This window comes from Hemiscyllium ocellatum, chromosome 18, assembly GCF_020745735.1.
Source record: "Hemiscyllium ocellatum isolate sHemOce1 chromosome 18, sHemOce1.pat.X.cur, whole genome shotgun sequence".
Taxonomy (NCBI): domain Eukaryota; kingdom Metazoa; phylum Chordata; class Chondrichthyes; order Orectolobiformes; family Hemiscylliidae; genus Hemiscyllium; species Hemiscyllium ocellatum.
Genome location: NC_083418.1, coordinates 31,206,867 through 31,220,872, shown reverse-complemented (window position 1 = coordinate 31,220,872; position 14,006 = coordinate 31,206,867). Strand labels below are relative to the sequence as shown.

The 14,006-nt window shown below is 40.1% G+C and overlaps 1 protein-coding gene across 1 annotated transcript in view; it reads left to right on the top strand.

Annotated features, from left to right (window-relative positions):
• Positions 1-14,006, top strand: part of LOC132824173 (sodium/hydrogen exchanger 10-like) — a 393,707-nt gene that overhangs the window by 96,237 nt on the left and 283,464 nt on the right. Inside the window, exons 9-11 of the mRNA XM_060838455.1 lie at positions 4,338-4,519; positions 8,701-8,841; positions 9,016-9,110. Coding sequence (XP_060694438.1) covers positions 4,338-4,519; positions 8,701-8,841; positions 9,016-9,110 — 418 coding nt within the window. The remainder of the gene's footprint in view (positions 1-4,337; positions 4,520-8,700; positions 8,842-9,015; positions 9,111-14,006) is intronic.

Here is a 14,006-nt window from a genome sequence, read left to right as displayed (position 1 = left end):
AAGTGTTATGTTAGCTGTGTTCCAGTCCTCTTTGACCCTTCCTGACTGCAGTGATTCCTGAAAGATCACTACCAATGTCTTCACAGTCTCCTCAACTATCTTGTTCAGAACTCTGGGATGTAGATCGTCTTGTCCTGGTGATGCATCCATTTCAGACCTTCAGCTTCCCCAACACTTCCTTAGTGGTAGTTGCTATGCTCATCTCTTCCCTCCTGAGTCTCTTGAAGTTCTGTTGTGCTATTGGTGTCTTCTACTGTGAACACTGTTGTGAAGTACTTATTAAATTCCTCTGCCACTCTCCCCATTACAACCTCTCCAGGCTGATTTTCGAGTTGTCCAATTTCCATTCCTCTCTCTTACCTTTAGATATGTTTAGAAATTTTCTTACAGTCTTCTTTTATGTTAAGAACAAGCTTGCACTCGTATTTCATCTTCTGGCCCATTATTGCTTTTCTTGTTGTCAGCTGCTGGATTTTAGAGGCTTCCTAATCCTTTGGCTTCCCACTAATTGTCACCACATTTTATGCTTTAACTTTTGCTTTTATGCTGTCCCTGACTTCCGCCGTCAGCCAATGGTTGCAATATTGTCTCCTTAGTTTGTTTCTTCTTTCTTGGGATTAATTTCAGTGCCTCCCGAATTACCCTCTAGAAACACCTGCCAATGCTGCTCCACCACCGTCCAAGCTTGGTGGGAAGGTGGTGGAGCAACTTCCAATCAACAGTGACCGGCTCCGCCTGCATATCTTTGTCACTACTTTTACTCAGTTGTAATGCTTCTCCACCTGATTCGAGGTCCTCCCTTTCAAACTGCAGGATGAATTTTATCGTATTATAGTCACTGCCCACTCAGGATTCCTTCACCTTAAGTTCCCTAATCAAGTCTGCCTGATTATCTGTCACCAAATCTAGAATTTCCTTTTCCTAGTTGGTCCTACCACCCACTAAAAGCCACTGCCCCAAAAAACCATCTCAAAGACATTCAACAAATTTCTTTTAGGATCTGCTACCAACTGATTTTCCCAGTCCACCTGCTTTTCAAGTGCCCCATGATTATTGCAATACTCTCTTTGGTACATGCCTTACCTATCTTGTGATTTATTTTGTGCCTGTCATTCTTACTACTGTTTGGAGGTCTATATATAATTCTCAATGTTTTTAACCTTCTGTGGTTCCTTAGCTCTACCCACACAGATTCCATGCCTTCCAAATCTATATCACTTCTTGCTAGAGATTTAATTTAATTTCTTACTAGCAAGACAACAACACCACCGTTCCCCCGTATCCCCAGCCCTGTCCCATTCCATTAGCCTGTCCTTTTGTTCGGACATGTATCCTTGGATATTCTGGTCCCTGTCCTGATCCCCTTGCAGCCACGTCTCTGGTAATACCCACAACGTTGTATCCATCCATTTCAATCTGCGCTACAAGTTCACTTTCCTTGTTTTATGTAGTGCATGCATTTAAATGTCGTACCCTTTGTCCTGCATTGACTGCCCTCCTTCTCCTAGTTGTCCCCTTTTCTGTTGTGCCTGAAGTTAGATTCCTGAGCTTTCCCCATGTACCCTGTCGTATTACTTGTCCTGGAAACTTTAATAACCTGTGCTCAGCCTAATCCACCTTTTAACTTTTTCCATAACTTTCCATGCAACTGAATCCACTATTTATTTTAAAGCCCTTTCCACAGCTCTAGTTATGCAATTTCCCAGGACTCTGGTCCCAATCCATCACAGGTGGAACCCATTCTATCAGAACAGCTTCCTCCTTCCCTAGAACTTTAACCTTGTTGACCCTGTGCCAATTAGCTTGTGGCTCAGTACATCAGAGATTATTATGTTTTTGATTCTGCTTTTGCTTTAGCTGCTCATATTCCCTCAGAAGAACCTCCTTTCCTCTTTCTACCTGTATAGTTTATGACTACATGGACTTCCCCCTCCCTGCACAGCTTACTGTAGTGTCATAGATTGAACAGCACAGAAACTGACCTTTCGGCCCAACTTGTCCATGCCAGCCAGGTTTCCTAAACTCAGTTACTGCCATTTACCAGCATTTGGTCCATACCCCGCTAAACCTTTCTTATCCATGTAGGTGTCTAAATGTCTTTTAAATGTTGTAATTGTACTCGACTCTACCACTTCCTTGGGCAGCGTGTTCCATTATGCACCACCCTCTGTGTGAAAACGTTGCCCCTAAGGTCCCGTTTAAATTTTTCCCGTCTTACTTTGAACCTGTGCCCTCTAGTTTGAATTCTCCTACCCTGGGCAAAAGATAGATAGATAGATTCCCTACAGTGTGGAAACAGCCCTTCGGCCCAACAAGTCTACACCGACCCTCTGAAGAGTAACCCACCCAGTCCTATTTCCCTCTGAGTAATGCACCTAACACTTTGGGCAATTTAGCATGGCAAATTCACCTGACCTGCACATCTTTGGACTGTGGGAGGAAACCGGAGTTCCCAGAGAAAACCCACGCAGATAAGGGGAGAATGTGCAAACTCCACACAGACAGTTGCCCAAGGCTGGAATCGAACCTGGGACCCTGGTGCTGTGCTAACCACTGAGCCACCGTGCCGCCCCAAGTTTACCTACAATGTGGAAACAGGTCCTTTGGCCCAACAAGTCTACACTGACCCTCCGAAGAGCAACCCACCCAGACCCATTCCTCTAGATTTACCCTTTCACCTAATACTACGGGCAATTTAGCATGGCCAATTCACCTAACCTGCACATTTTTGGACTGTGGGAAGAAACCGAAGCACCTGGAGGAAGCCCACGCAGACACGGGGAGAATGTACAAACTCCACACAGACAGTTGCCTGAGGCGGGAATTGAACCCAGGTCTCTGGCGCTGTGAGGCAACAGTGCTAACTACTGTGCCACCGTACCACCCTCCACTGTGCCACCGTGCCGCCCTTGGCTGTTCACCTTATCTATGCCCCTTATAGTTTTATAAACCTTTGTAAGGTCACCCCTCAGCTCCAGGGAAAATGTCCCAGCATATCTAACCTCTCCTTCCAGTCTTGGTAACATCCTTGTAAATCTTTTTTGTACCTTTTCCAGCTTAACGACTTCTTTCCTGCAGCAGAATTATATGCAGTATCCCAAAAGCAGTCTTACCAATGTCTTGTACAGCCATAACATGACATCCCATGTCTTGTAGTCCGTACTCTCTCTGATGAAGGCAAAAATGTAATTTCCTGTTCACCACGCTGTCTACTTGTGATGCCTCTATTCAGGAAGCACAAGTTGCTGAATTTGGCAACCTTTTTCAAGAGTTTAGAAAGTTTCTGATTACACCAACATTGCTGTGGAGTTGTTCCATAAGCAGAGGCTCATTTTTTTTTGTGTAACTCAAGCTTACCTGTAGCTTGAGTTAATTCCTTGTAATAAGTAGTGATCCTTGCTAAGTACAGAAACCTGGTCCATGATTTCTGTTAACTTGGGTATGAAAGACAGGTAAATTGGAGAATTCTGGGGTTGTTTTGAAATTTTTGACTTTAATGTGTCTCGGAATAGCAGGACTTGATTTCTACCACGCTATCTCAGTGAGGTGTGACAGCTACACTTTAGGAAGAATGTCAAGGTGTTTGAAATGGTACAAATGAGTTTAATAAGTAGCAAGGTTCAGCAGTATTAGTTATCTGTACAGACTGAAGAAGCTATCTCTTTGCAGCAGTGAATGTTTCAGAGAAACTAAAGAAACAATCAGAATGATATTCAATTTTGATAAAGCAGGTCTGGAATAAAAGGATTTCCTCTGGTAGTTGGGTTGCTAACCAATGATCATAAAATTCAAAGGGATTTGGGGAGAAATTTCTTTGTGTTGTTCAAGAGAAACAAAAAGAGAAAAATAGAAATTAAGAGCTGGAGTAGATCATTCGGCCCTTCAAGCAAGCTCTGTCATTCAAAGTTATCGTGGTTTATCATCCCACTTGATACTGTTTTTCCACTTTCTCCACGTACCCTTAGATCCCCTTACCCGTTTCTGAAAACATTCAGTGTTTTGGCCTGAACTGTTTTCTGTGGCAGAGAATACCATAGGCTCACCACTTCTGAGTGAAGGAATTTCTCCCCACCTTTGGATCTGAGTCTGGAATGTACTGAAATCTGGGAAAAAAATGTTAGAACCAGAATTAGTAATAATTTTTTAAAAAGCTGTTGTTCATAAACTTGCAGAGGATTAATTACAGTTATTAAGACAAAACTAGCACGTAGGTTAAATTTGAACAACACTTTCACAGAGTTAGTACAACTGTGGTAAACCAAACGGTTTTCTATGCTGTAAGAATTTATATATCTATGTAAGATTTAATATTTTTAAAATTTAAATTTCTTTTCAAGGTCTTAGTGATATTCCAGCCCCTAAACGGATGGCTATGTATAGTGCACTTCAACGTATCAGGGAAAGTGAGGCCAACACCTTTTCATTGCTGAAAATGGATAGATTCCTTGCTGATGCAAACTGGGTAATGGCAGAAAAATTAGTGCAAATTGAAGACCCTTACAAGAGTCACCAAAGAAATGTGAGCAATCCCTTAATCATATATCTTGAATAACTTGAAAAATGTTCAGATTGTTGATCCAGCTATTGCTTTCAGTGATTGCACAAAGTCATTGAAATCTCATAAAGATTACTAAATCTGTACAACAGTTTTTCTCAATGAAAATGTAGTTTTTTTTCTATTTCAGATATCCTTTGCATAAGTATATTTTGTTTTGCTTTATGTATTTTAACCATAGTGCTTTATTTCACTCGTCATCACTGGGTATCAGAACTTACACTACTGCTTTTATGGAATTGGGATGCATCTTAAACCTAGTAGGAGTTTATACACCAATAGCTGCATCCTTCATCAATTTTAAATTTTGACACAAATACAAAAGTAGGAATAGTAAGGCATGTAACTAATAGAGCTGGAAAAAGCACAGTACATCAAGCAGCATCAGAGGAGTGGTCTCTGTGCTTTTTCCACCTCCGCAATTTATCAACTCTGACTTTCCAGTATCTGCAGTCCTCACTATCTCCATGCAGCTACTAGGGCTAAATCTGTAGTTTAATGTGATCATTGCTGACCCTGGATTTCACTGTCACTTTCCCATGTATTCACTTTATCTCTTCATTTCATTGGAGACCAAAATGCTGTCTGTTCCAACCATAGAGAGATGTGGGATGCTGGAGCATTCACAGCCCTCTAAGGGAAAGAATTTCAAAAATTCCAACCTCTTGAGTGAAGAAATTTCTCATATCAGTTTGTTTGATGCTCACTCCATTGTTCTGAAATTAGGCACTTTGACCAGTGCAAGTACAGTCAGTTCTGTTATCACATATATTTGTTCAATGCAAATTGGCTTTAACATGGTTGAAGAATTTAGACTGTTTTTTGTAGAATACGAACTTTCCTCACCTGTATTGGCTATAATGTGATTTTGGTCCCATTAATTTACATGGTGTAGCTATTGAGTGATTAACTTATAATGCAAGATCGCACAAGAATGGAACTATCGTGTTATATCAGAACCGACTGTATATACTTTCAGAAATATGGATACTCCAACCAAGTGTAGTTTTCACCAAAGCTTTTGTATGAGCTTACTCAAGTCTCTCTGAACCTCAACGTCTACAAATTTAAATTTATAAGTATTTTGGTTTTCTATTCTCTTGATTGAAGTGAGTTACCTCTCACTTCCCCACAAAATACTGTATCTGGCTTTTTGTTATCTTTGGGCAGCACAGTTGCTCAGTGATTAGCACTGCTGCTTCACAGTGCCAGGGACCCAGGTCCAGTTCCATACTCGGGTGACTGTCTATGTGGAGTTTGCATATTCTCCCTGTGTCTGTATGGATTTCCTTCCAGAGTCTGAAGATGTGCAGATTAGGTGGATTGACCATGCTAAATTACCTCTAGTGTCCAGGGATATGCAGGCTAGATGGATTAGTCAAGGGAAATGGAGGGTTAGGGTAGGGGGCATGGCTTTGGGTGTGATGCTCTTTGGAGTTTTGGTATGGACTCAATGGGCTGAATAGCCTGTTTCCATGCTGTAGGAATTCTACGATTCTGTGATGAACTTAGTTAAAATACCTGTCTCTCTTTGCAGCCTCTTTGTGCTTCCCTCACAATTCACTTTTCCAACTCACTTTGTATTGCCATCAAGCTTAGATATATTACTCCCTCTTTTCATCAAGATTATTAAAATAGATTGTAAATATTTTCTATCCTAGAACTGATTCTTGTAGCCCTCCACTGATTGTGGCCTGCCAATTTGAAAAAGACCTATCTATGTCCACTTGACATTGTTAATCTAGCCTCTCCCCATGCAAACATATTAACCCCAGCTCCAAGAACACTCATTTTATCCATTAATCATTTGTGTGGCACAATACTGGATCCCATATAGGTAGCTATGTATATTACTAGAACTTCAAAGGGACATTGACAAGTTGGTGGAATGGGCAGATAGGTGGCAGATCAAGTTCAGTGGGGAGCAGTGTGAGCTGATACATTTTGGTACAAAGATTATGGCGAGATAGTAGAAGATACAGGTTATGTGAGCAAAAATACCTTGGATTTATGTGCGTAATTCATTAAGGGTGACTCTAGAGGTAAAGAGGTAGTAAAGCATACAATTTTCTAGATCATAATAGCTTTGTGTACAAGAGCAGGGAGGATATGCTGATGTTATATAGGACACTAGTTAGACTTCAGCTGAAGAATTGCAGGCTCCACACTGCAGGAACAGTTTCTCCCCATCTATTCTATCCAGTTCCCTTATGGTTTTGAAAGTGTTTATCAGATTTCTTCTTGACCTCTCCTCTCCAATGTTATCAGAACCAATTTTATAAACCTCTATATAAAGTCACCCCTCAGCCTCCGATGCTGCACCGAAAATAGCCCCTGGCTATTCAGCCTATCTGTTTTATTCAAGCCCTCCAATTCCCGCAACATTGTTGTAACTCTTTTCTGCACCCTCTCAAGTTTAGCAACAGAACGACAACCAAAAATGTTTGCAGTATTTTAAAAGTGGCTTTGCCAATGTCCTTTACGCCACAGCATGATACCTTTTAGAGATAGTTACAGGTGTGGTGATGGTCGTATGGGTACACACAAGGAAAATGAAGGATTAGAAAATCAGTGAATGGAAGAGGAATTAGCTTTAGGGACCAAACAGAAGGATGCCAAAGTAATAACGGAGATAATCTAGACTCACAATTTGATATAAAGAAAATAACATGTTTCTGTTATGATTAGACTGCACATACTAAAACTACCTGCTATAAGTTAATTAGAAGACTGATTGTAATAGTAGGAGTTTCTAAGGAATCCTGAGAAAGTTTGCATGAAAAAGGGAATGGATAGTTAAACTGTAATACAAAGGCAACATGTTTATTTAGAGTCTACGATAAAGGAAGGGATGACTCAGGACAGCTGCACATTGTTTTCCTTGACTATTGATAAAAGAATCAGACCACTGAAAGTTGTGAATGTTGTATTTCAAAAGGAGAGTTATTTCATTATTCTTTAAATTGAGGAGGCAAACCAATAAAGTTATTGAGGGATAGTGGAACAGGTCAATAACTGGTGCTGGCTGGTGATACCATTTATTTTGAGAGGGGTTAATGAAAGAGAAAATGTTAGTTGGAGGTGACTTAGTAAATGGAGAAATTTTACTTGAAGCTGTACAACAAATCTCTATTTAAAAAATTGGTTTATCTTGTGGAAATAACCTGGCTAGTTCACAAAATATTGGCATCACTGAGAATGGTGGCACAATCAGTAGAGATAAAGAAAGCTAAGATGGCTTATTTCCTGACTGGGTTGTGATTAGATCTCAGGCTCATAGAACTCGATAGGAAGAAGAAGAGCCTATGAATATCAGAGTATACAGAGTATTAGAGCAAAGAGAATGAGGCTGACCTGTTTAATCCATGTTGTTTAATAGAAATTCAAGAAACATATTCTGAATTGAGAAAAGTGTATCAAACAACATAATCTGAATCAATACCTGAATATTGTTATTTAAGAGACAACGTATTAATGAGGAAATAGTGACCACATCAAATACCAGCTGATGAGGACTGGACAGTAATTCATCATGTGATTGTTCCTTCTGAGTAATATAATGGAATTATGGCTTAGAAAATGTTGGGTTGTTAGGAAGACATAGACTATAATAGTAAAACATTTCTCTTGACATGGAGTACACATTTTTGCTAGACGTCACATACATGAGAATAGCTGATGAAACTCAATTGTCAATTAAACATATGTCTTTAGTTCTGATACCAGCTTTTGAAACTCTCGCAGGGTCTGAATAGGTTCAGTAAGACTCCTACCTAAAACTAGGAGTGGAATGAGTATCTGAATTGGTCATATGGAGTTGATTATTGGGTCAAACTACTGAACAACCTTAAAAGAATTTTTGAAAGCACCTTCCCTATATTGATATCCTGATGTGAGAATGCAATTATTGTTTTCTTAAGGGCAGTAAGAGGTGGGCAATATATGAGGAACTTGCCAGCAGTGTTTGAATCCTGATGAGCATTTTTAATAAAATTCCGGTGTAAGTTCCTGCCTGGGAGATATTTCAGGAACGGCAAAGATTTTCAAACAAATAACTTAAACAATGTCTGCTATTTATTTTATTGTGCAAGAAGTAAATAACCTGCATGAAGGTATTACCAAACCATATGTACTGTACTTCTCAGGTTCATGTTGATGATCTTTTACAAACTACAAGAACAGCCCGTTGCCCTGACTGTGAGAAGAACATACCATGGGAACCTTCTCTTCGTGAGATAGATGACATGATGGAAGAAGCCAGGATACGTGTATTAAAAGCACAGAAGGTTACATCTTTGAATTATATATTACTTTGTTTAGTATCTTTCTGTGCTCACTTTTCTCCATTAGCAGTAAAAAGAAAACCCAGCATTGTTATTTGAATAATTATCTTTTCAGGCAGACTATTGGCCTACAGCTATTATAATAACTTCTCTATTCTGAATTGTTATTGCATTTAGACCAGTTACTGGCGGCAGTATAGTGCTGGAATGCTTAATCGCCAGGCAGCTCGGACTTTGATTAGTATCACTGAAAACATGATTGATTCTGGAAGGTAAGAGTATCATGCTGGAAATTGTAATTACTGGTTAAATCTTTAGTTTTGTTTTTTTTTAAGAGGCAGACTTGAGCATACATGCATGATGATTAATAAAAGCAGAAGCTGCCATGTACCTTTTCACTTTAGCTGTACTCTACATACCATGGTCAAGGTATAACAACGAGCTGGAAAGTTAAATGGGCTGTGATACATACCAGTGCTTTCAAAGGATTTTCTGATGATTTTTGCCTCATCTATCGGGCGACATTGAGAACTAGTTAGAATCGTATTATGTTTGATACATAATTGGCTTAACGGCAGGAGACAGAGTAATGGTTTTCGGACTGGAGGCCTGTGACCAGTGATGTTCCACAGTGATCAGTTCTAGGTCCTCTTTTTTTGTTTGCCATTTATATAAATGATATAGATGAGAATATGGAAGGCATGATTAGTAAGTTTGCGCATGGCACCAAAATTGGTGGCGTAGGAGACCATGAAGATGGTTTTCTAAGATTACAAAAGGATCTTGATGAAATGGTTCATCAAATGGGCTGAAAAATGGAAGATGTAGTTCAATCTGGATAAATGCTAGGTATTGCATTTTGGTGCAATAAACAAGGCTAGGGCCTAGGGTAGTGTTGTAGAACAAAATGACCCAGATGTGCAGGTATATAATTCTTTAAACTTTACATCACATAAAGACAGGATGGTTAAAAAGGCATTTAGCACACTTGCCTTCATTGCTCAGTCCTTTGATTATAGGAGTTGTGATGTTATGTTGAGGTTGTACAGGATATTGGTAAGGCTTCTTCTGGAATATTGTGTCCAGTTCTGGGTCATCAGTTATAGGAAGGATATTATCAAGCTGTAGAGTATTCAAGAGATTTACCAGGATGTTGCCTTGTATGGAAGGTTTGAGTTATAAAGAAAGGCTGGGTAGGCTGGGACTCTTTTCAGAAGAGTGTAGGAGGTTGAAAGGTGACCTGATAGAAGTTTAAAAAATGATGAGGGGTATAGATATAGTTCATGGTAGTTGTCTTTTTCCCTAGATGGGGGATTTCAAAACTCGGAGGCACGTTATTAAGTGAGAGGAGAGAGGTTTTAAAGACATACCGAGTAATAGTCGATCTCATGTAAACGTCGACTCCCTATTTTTGGCAAAAATATCTGGAATTTTCCGTATACCTCATAAGTCGATCCTAGTTCTTTGCAGATAGTCAGTGTGCTGGCTGTTGGGCTCCACTGCAGCTTTTCAGACTGCCACTCTTCCAGTCTGCCAACCATCGTGTTCTGCTCTAGGTTTACAGAATTACCGTAATTCTTTTTTCTTCTTTATTCAGTTAGAGATCAATTGGGATTCTACTAATGATGCTGTATGAATTTTGACGGGCATGAATTTCAACCCCTCAAAAGTAGCATCAATGTAATAGTCAACCCCATAAATTTAACCTTAAACAGTTGTCAAAAAATTCGACTATTGCTCAAGTATATAAGGTAAGAGGCAAATTGTTTACACAGGGTGGTTCGCGCATGGAATGAACATTTTGAGGAAGTGGTGGATGTGGGTACAATTGCAACATTTAAAAGACATTTGGCTGGATACGTGAATAGGAAAGATTTGGAGGGATATGGGCCAGGTGGGATTACTTTAGTTTGGGATGATATTCGTTATGGACTGGTTGGACCAAAGGGCCTGTTTCTATTCTGTGTGACTTTATGATGTATGTTTGTTTTTGCCCTGAGCTTTTGTTAAAAAACGTTACGTGCTTAGTGCACTGAATGAAAACTGCTTGGCTTTATAAGTGCCACAGAGAAATCAATTTCATCACAGCGGTGAGATATTCTTAGAATTAACTCAAATATCCTCATTGTCTGAAAGCTACAAGAAGTCACTTAGATCAATAGTTCTATGATTGGCTAAGTTACCATAAAACCTATGCATCCATTATATCTGCTAGTTAATGTTAAGTAGATTTTATAATGCAGTAATAAAAATAACTGGGTTAGAAGCTGCTGGTTTGAATCCCACGTCAGATCTTGTTGGCCATGAAAGGTATGTTTGCAATATGGCTAAACAGGTTGACTATTAGGTTGTAAATTCTTCCAGTAAGCTTAATGAAAGGCAGTTTAGAGTGAGGCAGTCTTCTGGTCAGCCATTCTGCAGAAGATAATGGCAGACCACTGCAGTAATTGTCCATGTCCTTGAATCAATCCAGTGGAGGTCCATAGCCCAACTATTGAAAATAAGACTGGAAGAAAAGACAGGAGTAGTTATTGTTCAGATACTGGAGATCAAAGTCAAAAATTGCGGTGATGGAAAAGCACAGCAGGTCAGGCAGCGTCTGAGGAGCAGGAGAGTTGCCGTTTTGAGCATAAGCTACTGGAATGTGGAAGGGGAAGGGGGAGCAGGGTGGGGCCTGAGAGATAAATGGGAGGGTTTGGGGCTGAGGGGAAGGTAGCTTAGAATGCAATAGGTAGGTGAAGGTGGGGAGTGATGGTGATAGGTCAGAGCGGAGGGTGGAGCTGATAGGTGGGAAGGGAGATGGACAGGTAGGACAATTCAAGAAGGCGGTGCCGAGTCGGAGGATTGGATCTGGGATAAGGTGGGGGTAGGGGAGGTCAGGAAACTCCCCTTCGGTGAGGGAGGCACAGTGGCTCAGTGGTTAGCACTGCTGCCTTGCAGCACCAGGGACCTGGGTTCGATTCCAGCCTCAGGTGACTGTCTGTGTGATGTTTGCACATTCTCCCTGTGTCTGCGTGGGTTTCCTCCGGGTGCTCCAGTTTCCTCCCATAGTCCAAAGATGTGCAGGTCAGGTGAATTGGCCATGCTAAATTGTCCATAGTGATAGGTGCATTAGTAGGGAGTAGGTGAATGGGTCTGGATGGGTTACTCTTCGGAGGATCAGTGTGGACTTGTTGGGCCGAAGGGTCTATTTCCTCACAATAGATAAGCAAATCTAATCTAATTGTAGACCCATATGAAGTGCAAGAGCTTTCAACCTGTTGAAAAAAATGAGGCTTTTCCTCTCCTATCATTTATGTCCCTCACAATCAAATCCTCCTATTTCCAACCACAGACCAAATTAGAAGACCTAATCCTAAGAGTTGCCACCTGGAATAAAACATCTAGATAACTTCTCCCTTCTGGTATATTATTAACTTATTATAATTAGTAAATGCAAAATGCTATGGATACTGGAATTCTAAAATAAAAATTAAATTCTGGAGAAGCTCAACACATCTAGCAATATCTCTGGAAAGAGAAATGTGTTAACATTTCTTTCAGAGGAGTCACACTGAGCTCACAGTATTAATTCTGTTTCTCTCTCCACAGATGCTGCCAGATTTGCTCAGTTTCTTTACTTTATATGTTTAGTACTTGTATTAAATCTTCTCCCAATAAAATGTTACAATTACTAAATGTATTGAGACTTGAATGATGAGTTAGAAAAATACTCACCAACCAGTCAATTAGCTGTGGCATCACACTTGGGTTTTCTTAAAATAAAGTTGATCTGTCTGGATCCAGAGACTGGACTGGGCTGATTGCTTGTTTCAAGGTGCTGCCTATATCTTGATCATCTAGATCCTTATTACCTGTCTTAGGATCATCCTCTTGCCCACTGTCTAGGTGTTGATGAGTGCCTGTCTAGGGGTCCTCCTCCCACCTATTTTTCCAGCTGAAGTTGAAATGTATTCTGAAATTGATCCATGTCATTTAACTTCTAATATAAATTTTTATGTTTTCATTATCCAGTCTGCAACAATATGAAGTCCGCCTTTGATAGGGAAAGGATGTTGGGGAAATTGATAAGATTAAAATCTGATAAAGTCCCAAGACCCAGTAATCTATGTCACACAGTACTTAAGGAAGTGATCCTAGAAACAGTAGATACATTGATGAAATCCTTTTCCAAGATTCAACTTTGGAACGGGTCCTTTTGGATTGGAGGTTTGCTAATATAACCCTATTATTTTAAAAATGAGAGAGGAAACTGATTATAGTCTGCTAAGCCTGACATTGATCGTGCGGAAAACACTTGATTCTATTATAAAAGATATAAAAGCAGGAATTTTTAAAAAAAGTGGCAAGATTATTCAGAATCAACAAGCATTTATGAAATCATGTTTGACCAATCTCCAGGAATGTTTCAAGGATGTAACTCATTGAGTCAGTCAGAGGGAGCCAGTTGATGTGGTTTACTTGGATCTTTCAGAAGGCTTGCAATAAGGCCGTTTATAAGAGATTAGATTGTAAAATTAAACCATATGGAATTGACCTGGATAAGAACTGGTTGGCAGATAGACAACAAAATATGATTAAATGGATCATTTTCTGAGTTACAGGCAGTAACTGGTGGGGTCCAGGAGGAATCGGTGCTTGGACCCCAGCTATTTGCAAAATAAATTATTTAACTGAGGGAACTAAATGTATTCAGTGCTTAGCAGCATGATACAAAGATAACAATCTCTCCATCAGCATTAGTACAACAAAAGAGCTGGTCATTGATTTCAGGAAGTGGAGTAGACAGCACACCCTGGTCTGCATCAGTGCTGAGTTGGGGATGGTCGAGAGTGTCAAGTTCTTGGAAGTGATGATCATCAACAGTCTGACCTGTGATCACATCCATGTCTATGTAATGGTCAAAAAGCACAACAACACTTCTACTTCCTCAGAGGCTAAGGACATTTGGCATGTCTGCAAGGACTCTTAGAGGAGAAAGTGAGGTCTGCAGATGCTAGAGTATCAGAGCTGAAAATGTGCTGCTGGACAAGCGCAGCAGGTCAGGCAGCATCCAAGGAACAGGAGAATCGACGTTTCGGGCATAAGCCCTTCATCAGCTGTAAGGACTCTTAGCAATTTTTATAGATGCACCGTAGAAACCATGTTATGTGGATGCACCACAGTGT